Source organism: Carassius auratus, unplaced genomic scaffold, assembly GCF_003368295.1.
Source record: "Carassius auratus strain Wakin unplaced genomic scaffold, ASM336829v1 scaf_tig00047827, whole genome shotgun sequence".
Taxonomy (NCBI): Eukaryota; Metazoa; Chordata; class Actinopteri; order Cypriniformes; family Cyprinidae; genus Carassius; species Carassius auratus.
The window spans coordinates 48,599-57,579 of NW_020527051.1; the positions used below are offsets into that span (position 1 = coordinate 48,599).

Consider the following 8,981-nt stretch of genomic DNA (forward strand, 5'->3'; position numbering starts at 1 on the left):
TATACAAAACTAACTGTCCTTTATTTACAGGAAGTCCCACTTTACATCAAGCAACTTCTAATCTTATAAACTATAAGTGATGATGCATTGTACCTGTGTACAGTTAGTTATGCATACAAACAATGCTTATATTGCATCAAAACTTCAGAATCACATGCTTTTTGACTCACAAGGCAAATGTTCGAAACTATCTCAAATCTTATATCATTTATTTTCTTCTATGGAACACAAAATCTGTTTTTGGGTGAACTATCCCTATAAGTGCCTTGCATACTTTTCGGTTATATTCACCCTGACTACAAGGTGGATAACTCAGGATTGCTTGAAGACACTATCTTCTCTGAGAGGCTTTGGAGTGACACCATTTGGCTGTTGTTGGAACACCAGTCAGAAAGAGTCTCCACTGACGCCTGGCTCACGGCACCTTGCCGCCGGCCAGATTTCTGCTTTTTAAGAGAAAGCAAACTGGACAGTTTAAAAGAGCTGGAGGATCGAAGGACGGAAAGCATTCTCTGATGATACCTGGACCTGACTGCTCTGGCAGAGCGGTACAAATCACCTAAGAAACAATAGCAGATGGGATTGAGGCTGGAGTTAGTCAGGCCCAGCCACTGCGTGAAAGGCCGAGTCTGCAGAACCCAGTGAGGTGGATGAACCTCGTGGTCAATCAGGATGTCTGCAACGTAAAGCGGAAGCCAGGAGATGGCGAATAAGAGAACCAGGGTGACCACCACTTTGACGATCTTCTTGCGCATCTTCAGATGTGAGGCGTGCACGACCTGGCTGTGTGGATCGAAGTCTGCGAATTGTTGAGAAGCCCTCCAGAGCTTCCTGCCTGTCAGAAAGCTGATGATTAGGTTGAAGGTTACAGGGATGCAGTAGAGAGCAACAAAAAGGAGCACGTTGTAGACCTGCTTGAGTCTCGCTTGTGGCCAGAGCTCTCTGCAGATCGGCACGGCGATGTCGATTAAGTGGATCTCGTCCAGCTTGATCATAAAGAGCAGAGGTGCACAAATGGCCGAGGAGAGGATCCAGACGCACACAATGGTGATATAGATCTTCTTCTGGGTGAAGTACGAGAGGGAATTGAGTGGGCTGTGAACGCTGTAGTATCTGTTGATGCTAATGACGGTCAGGCTGAGGACACTTGCAGAGACAGACACGGCCTGGATGAAGGGAACAGCCCGGCACAGGAGGTCTCCGTACACCCATGCGGTGTAAATGGTGTGGCCGAGCGTGATGGGCATGCAAATGCAAACCACCATCAGATCACACACCGCCAAGTTGATGAGTAAACTCCGGGTGGCACTGATGATCTGCATCCTCTTAGTCTTCTGGCAGGTAAGCATTCGAATGGCCATGAGATTTCCAGTGAAACCCACCACAAATGATAATGAATACATGACGGTGAGAGCGATAGTGGTGGGCTCCTTGATTGTCAGCAGCAGCAGTCTCTCCAGCTCTCCACTCTGGTGGAGGAAAACATCATTCGCAAAGTCCTCGGCACCGTGGAAAGAGGCGTTCAAGGACTGCAAGGCGTTTGAGAGCAGAAGCTCTTTTTTCAGCAAGCCAGCAGTGAAATTCATATTCCTTTTGTTTCCCGTAAAGGTTCAGGGGATATTTGTGACGTTTTAATATGTGGTGGTTGGAATCCAAAGGCTGCTTCAGACATCCCAGAGTCGATTACTAAAGCTCAAGGCATATTCATCCTCAGCCAAAAGGAGTAAGGTAATGAAATCCATCTCTTAGCCAACTGCCCTCTACGGAAACATGACACACATTAGGAGGGAAATTAAATTACAAGATAACATCCAAGTAATTGCTCTGACTAACCCCTAATCCTTAAAATCCAGTGCCTGATTAATAATAAACGTCACTAATATATTTCTTTATTACATTTTCATTTTTCCCCACCATAATCTTGTCATTTTTCGTGCGAGATTAAATTGTGAATTATGCAAACCACAATAAATCAGCTGCTTAAGCAGAATAAATAGTGTGTGATATTGTGAGATGGTCCTTAAGGGCACCGTTTTGCTAAATTATTCTCATTTCATACTGTTTGAACTAGGTTTTTGAAACCAACAAACAAACCCACTAGAGAAAACAGGCATTTGTGTTATTGGACTTAGATCATTAAAATAAACTCTAAGCACAGGCTAGTACTGGTTAGTAATAAATATAACAAATAACTCCATCTCTTAATATTGCAAGTATGATTAAACCGTGCCTATGCAAACTCTTAGGAATGAAGGATCTGGAGCCACAATAAATCTCCTATCTTGTCTAGCTGCTTATAATGAATAAATTGCGTCTAATACATACGGTGTCGAAAATCCAGTTGTTTTTAAGCAGTTTTTTCCTCTGACATATTACGCGTTGGTCTCTGTAAGTTAAGTCATTTTTTCCATATTTCTTTTTTTTTTCCATGCATTAGAGCAATTATAGAATGTAAAATATAGCCTAAACGGAATCAAAACGAAATATTACTACATACCGACGATATGTGTGGAGTAGCAGCAGGTGCGCGCGCGTCAGGTGCAGTCAGAGAAGGACGGGGTTCATGTGCTTCTCCTTCATCTCCATCTGATGCGAAGAAATGAGCGTCAGCGTCACACGACGTGTCTCTGATGTGATGGGAACAGTTTTCTTCTTTTTCTCCTCTTCTCTCCGCACACACCGAGGTGTAGTGGCCGCAGAATTAAAGTGGTAGGCTACTCACCAATGTTAAACTAAAAAAAGTTGTACATATACCGAAACGAACAGCACTTTTGATAGTCTACTACTATATATTTGCATGAGATGAAGGCAGATTACATTTTTGAAAAATGTGTTTTATTTTACATGGAACGCCGCATCAGCCATTATCACATGATCAGCTACGCCATTCATTTAAATAATAATAATTAATAATAAAATGGTCACCTTATATAGAACAAAAAGTACATTAAAAGCTCAAAAAATTCTAAAAACAAAAACATGCACACCAAACAGTCTGATCAATAGAGCTTGAGTCAATAGCGTAGTTCAGAGTGATGGTATTGATCAACACGTGTGTGATCCACTGGTCCAAGCTTAATGATGAGCATGAGTGGAAAAAAAAGTCCACACAAGTAAACCCTGCTTTAAAGACTTAAAACAAACTGACACACTGCTCTTATTAAGATACAGAACACTGTAGCATCAAGCACAGAGTGCAAAGTCACAGACACAGGAGACATTTTTTTTATTTTATTTTTTACTTAATACTATAATTGAGGGGGATGCGGGGTGATGGCATCCCCCCAGGTTGAAAAGAAGACAAAAATCTTCTCCTTAAATTAAATGTTGCAATTCTCTAAATTATTTATTATGATTCACAAACTAAAGAGCGGCGATTGACCAATCAGAACTCGGTACTGTAACAAACTGCTCCCAAGCCGAAGCAAGTTTTCGTCATATTTCGTGCAAAATGGTTCAAGCGCAACTTTTCGTTAAAAAGAAGACAACGGAGGAGAAGGTATTGTTTTTTTTCTTGATTACAATTTAAAGACATTCCCCGACATTATGTTATTGTGCTGTATGTGTAATGGCTTGCGACACGATAGTAGAACATTATCGACGTCACCGACTTTGCAAAAAACAAACAATAACAGAGCATTCACTGCAGGAAGAAGCCTGTTACAATACAGTTAGATTGCCCTTATAAATCAAGCAATGAAAGAAAATGAGTTTTTACATTTTATATTCCTTGCCACAGTGGCGTAGCCAGGGGAGGGGCCATGGGGGCACTGGCCCCTCCTGAAAACTGATTGGCCCCCCCAGTGTGCCCCCACCCTTCTACTTGTCTGTCACTCACAAATTCAAATTATAATCTTTCAGTTTAGTAAATAACTCATGATTGCGTCGCGATGCTTCTCAACGAGGACCAAGAATAGCGAGCTGCTGTTTTCCAACGAAAAAAGCACCTATTTTAAATAGCTTATGTTTTTCGATTAGCGAGTTGTTGCAGTGCAAGAAGTGTTTGTTACGCGCCGATATAGGCAACAACGCAATTTAAAGCAATGGTTTTAAAAAAACTATAATAGCAATTCTAATAAAGTCATTATTGAATCATGCAGCTGATTAGCGACTTTTTTCACTCAAGTGAGGTGACGAAACAAATCGTGTAATGTTTATCTAACGCTCCACACTTGAGACTTTTTTTTTAAAGTCTATATGGGTGAGACACATGCAAAAACATCGTTTTTTTTTTACTGGTCAATTTTGAGATTTGAGGCTGTTTGTCTTCAGTAACATGTCAAAAAACTCCAAAATACACATATGGGTCTTTATTTTTCTACACCTTTAGTCTATTTGCGTCTGTAGATTTCTCATAAATTCAGTTGGCGTTCTAAAATCACCATGGTGCTCCGCTATTGCTGTCTGCACCCTGGAAAGCTGTCTCTCTAGCTCTCTCTCCCTCCCTTCACAGAATTGACAAAACGTCATTTGATGACACCCAGAAACATTCTCAAAAAAATCATACATAATTATTTAATGCATGATTAAATAGCAAAATAAATAACTAATACTAAAATAACACTGGACTAATTAAGCTATTCTAAACTGTTTTATAGGATCCACATATTTTACATGTTAAATTAAAGCTACCTTTTTGAACAAGTAGCTTTCTAACAAAGTATGGATATATGATATTTTTAAATCAATATGCTCAAGATTAATTAGCCTTCACATAAGTAGATTTTGTTTATTCATCAATGCAAATTTACTGCAACTGCTGCTATGCAAATTGAATGGGATGTGGATAATAAACAAAAACATATAATGAAATTATATTAAATTTATATTAGTTATATTAATTAATTGTGTATTTATTTCTATGAATTATTAATGTTATTCTGCATTTATATAAATAAGGCTATTATATATATATATTATATAAGGCTATTATAAATAAATAATTATTATTATTTGTGAGTTGTACACTATTCATACATTGGATTATTTTATTTATTACAGTTTTTCTTTCACTTTTGTAAAGTGAAAAGTTAATACAAATTGTATTTGATATTTTTTTATTTAGAGCAGTGAATGACTGCTATTAAAATATAATAGGGTATCACTGTTTATTACTGATTTTAAAGGTTACTGAACTTTTGAAATGATTTGGATATACAGTTCAAACAACACAAGATTGGCCCCTCTGTATTAATCGTGGCCCCTCTTGTGCCCCCCCAGTTGAAAAAATCCTAGAATCGCCCCTGTTGCTCAAGCAATGTAGTTTTTCTGATTATCTTGTAATATTTCTGCGCGAGCACAAATGTGCTAATCATTTTATACAACAGTGCATAGCAACACGCTGTTTCGTTCCTTGAAATGAATCAGATTTTGAACGAATCGAGTGAGCCAGTGATTCAACAGTCCAGTCAGATGGACTCACTTGTTTCGTTTCTTTGAATCAGCCGTTTTGAACGAATCGTGTGATTTGAATGATTCAATAAATCATTTATTAAAACATGGACGTACTGCAACTTACTGGTGGTTTTATTGCCATCATTATTTATCCAAGACATTCGTAAACCAGAAAAGGTGCCAGCACAAAAACATATTTAGCAAAATATTGAACAAAATTCATCCATTTCAGGCACCAGAAGGAGAAAAGCTTATAAATAATAGTTCATTTAATAAGGCAAATATTTCATTAAATAAAAACCTTTTTGGAACAAACATTGCAATCATTATGTATAATTAGCTATAGGAACCCACCCCCAGCCCAGCTGAGAAAGAAACTGACCCCAAATATGCATTGTAGTCCAAACGAGTCGTTCGTTGTCGTTTTTGAAAAGTGATTTCTATTAAATAAATTAATAAAATGGAAGTGGACTTTGAGCTTTGTAACTTTGCTGATATTTTTTTATGATCAAACAGCAACATTACAGACTAACTAAAGTTGAGAAAAGTGTAAACGCATCATAGCACCCCTTTAATATTTCTCAGGGTAGGTTTATTATTGTCATTTCTGTAGGTTATAGGCAAAACATTTTTATGTCTGAAGCTGCATAAATGATATTGAAAATTTACTTTGCTCAGACATTATTTTGTCGCATTATGGGGTAATTTGTCACAATGGGAACCTGCAATTAAACAGCTATTAATGGCCTTTCACTCTATAATATTATATGATGTTGTGCCTTTATGATGTAATGTACTTTGTTAAAGCACTATGAGCTATATCTACCTTGTCGCTGTTAGGCTACAGATCAAACTCTCAACAGTCTTTAACGTCATGCAGTCCATGCCAAAAAAAAAAAAACCCCCCCAAAAAAACCCAGTGCATTATCACCGATTAAAGAAATATTTTGCCACAGTTTTCTACTGTTCATAAGTTTGGGGTCGGTAAGATTTTTTTACCTTTCTTTTAAATAGCAAGGATGCAAGTGAAAGTGAACACATTTATAATATTACAACAGTTCTATTTTAACTTTATATTCATCATATAATCCTGAAAAAACACCAATATCAATATTTTAGTATATTTAAAATATGTATTTCTATATATGTATTTGCATATATGTATTTTTGTCTTTTTATTTTATGATTTTAAGTTCTGTTAAAGAGGGAAAATATGCATGTTTAAAGGTTAGCCAATCATATTTTATTTATTTGTATATATATATATATATTTATTTTATTTTATTTTTATTTTAAAAAATTTTTTTTTTAGGATGTTTTATATCATAAGCAGACCCAGATGTATTTGCAGAATCTATTTTAGTCATTGATTTTGTGGAAAAACAAATTCTGAGTCACCCAGATGAGTCTTTCAGACATCTTTTCAAACATCCCATTTATTCACAGATTCATATGAATATGGAGTTAAGGTAAGGCAGGTCATTAAAAATAATCACACCTTTACAGAGAATAATTATGAGTGTTGAAATGTGTGTAAACAGAAATGCAAAAAACGATAACCCACCATAAACAAACACAAGGTTCACTCCAAATGAATGATCTGTTTTGGCTTTCCTGCCCAGCACTTAGTAAAAATGTTTTTTGGCGATCTCTAAAGAGGAGATATTGACATCATTCACCACTTGCACTTTCGTGACGGTCTTCAGGTCTTCCACACGGTGTTTGTACTGCATCACCTTGGTTTCGTCAATATAAACATGGAAGTTATCACTGTCCGAGTAAATTTCAATCTGTTGAGAGACAAGGAGTCAATGCTGACTAAATCATCTTCGCTCATAATCAAACATAATTCCTGCTGCTCATGATGCTTTGTCAATAAAAATGTGCTCATGATGCTTTATCACCTGGAAAGGCTCTTCTTTCCCGAGGGGGAAGCTGCTGCACCTCTCCTCCTGCCCCCAGTGGTTGGCCATGTATGAGTTGCAGATTATATCTGACTCAGTGAAGCGTGGGTTGAAATGAAAGGCTATTTTGTCATCGCGGGTTCACATAGGAAATTGATCTCAAAACCTTGAAAAAAAACACATATGCAATAATGAACTAATCATTTTGGCCAAAACAGAACTGGAACTACTGCTTGAAGGGCTATCATGAGCTGAGATGAGGTACTAGCATTTGAGTATTTCTCCATCACTCTCCTACAAGTGAACGCTGAATGAGAAATGATTGAGGGAAAAATCACGTTTCCAGATTATATTTAAGTTTGTTTCTGTCTCTATTATACAGTAGGAATAATAACTGAAACGCATCAAAGTGGATCCAGGATGAATGTTATGAATGGAATCGCATAATAACTGAACTGCAATACATGTTTGTCTCCTATGATTGTCACATTATTATTATTATATACTACTCATCAATTATAGCCATGTTGTTTTCATTGCAATTATTCTTTATAAACAACCTGATAAATGAGCAATTCATCAGCATGAGTTATTTATACTTCAGATTCTTGATGTTTCTAGTTTAAAAAATAAAATAAATAAATAAAGATTTATACTGATATTATCACAGAAAATAAGTGAATGAGGTGGGTGTGAAAAAAAGAAGACAAAAACACTGAAGATATGTAAAGCTGGTGTATTAAAACAAGCAGATTACCTTATTAAATTTCTAATAAGTGATGAAAGCAACGTTCAGTTATAAGATTCCATTTACACAACACAGAGTATTTTTTATTATATATTTTTTTAGCAATAAACTTTTAGACCCAGCTAAACAACATGTTCTTAAATATGTTTTCAAATGTTCCAATTAAGTTCTGAAAACATTATTTCTGGATAATTACAAAAGTTTTTTTTTCTTGGTTAAGTGAACACTAAAGACAATATTTAAGGGAATGTCTTCAGCTCATCTCTTGGAGACCCGCTGTCCTGCAGAGTTTTCAATTAAGGTCTAATTAAGATTTTCAGGATTGTTTGGAAAATCAAAGACAAGTGTGATAAAGCAAGTTGGAAATAAACTTTGGGAGGACAGTGGGTTTCCAGGAGAAGAGTTGAAGATCTAGGCTTCAAACCACGTAAAACTATTAGGCAGTAATGTCTAGACAAACATTTAACTATTTAAAATTCCATAAATTATGTATAAATGCTTTTGTGCTAACTTGTTTAGAATGTTATTCAAAACCAGGTAGCTTTGAACAAATGTTCTATTAACATCACTGGAAAAGTGTTTGTCACCGTTTGTCACCGCAAAGTTCACCGTTCCCTTTAAACTGAAGGATTGAGTCCTTACTTGCTGGCTTCTGCTGGGGTCTCTCCTTTCAGGATGATACTCCATCCTGGACATAGACCATCAGGACAGGATGCTTCAAACTGAATCACAATGAAAAAAAAGCTTCATCACATTCGCTGAATAGTACAGAATACATTTAGGGGTTTTCAAAAGCCTGATGCCTATGACAATACCGAGAGGCTAATATAAATCCTAGCATATACTGTATATAGACACAAATAATTCACTTACAGCAAATTACATTTAATCAGCATTATTTTACATGCAATGTTTGCTCAAAGCTGAGCATAAAT

At 36.5% G+C, this 8,981-nt stretch overlaps 1 protein-coding gene and 1 pseudogene across 1 annotated transcript; both read right to left on the bottom strand.

Annotated features, from left to right (window-relative positions):
- Positions 1-252: 252 nt before the first annotated feature.
- LOC113088987 (gastrin/cholecystokinin type B receptor-like) lies at positions 253-1,742 on the bottom strand. The gene has a single exon (XM_026255883.1). The coding sequence runs from the start codon at positions 1,584-1,586 to the stop codon at positions 297-299; it is 1,290 nt and encodes a 429-aa protein (XP_026111668.1). The 5' UTR covers positions 1,587-1,742; the 3' UTR covers positions 253-296.
- A 5,269-nt stretch (positions 1,743-7,011) lies between these two features.
- LOC113088984 (grifin-like) lies at positions 7,012-8,790 on the bottom strand (annotated as a pseudogene).
- Positions 8,791-8,981: the final 191 nt, after the last annotated feature.

Bases quoted from the DNA above. Each gene is read 5' to 3' on its own strand.
- LOC113088987 (XM_026255883.1), bottom strand. From the start codon at position 1,586: ATGAATTTCACTGCTGGCTTGCTGAAAAAAGAGCTTCTGCTCTCAAAC.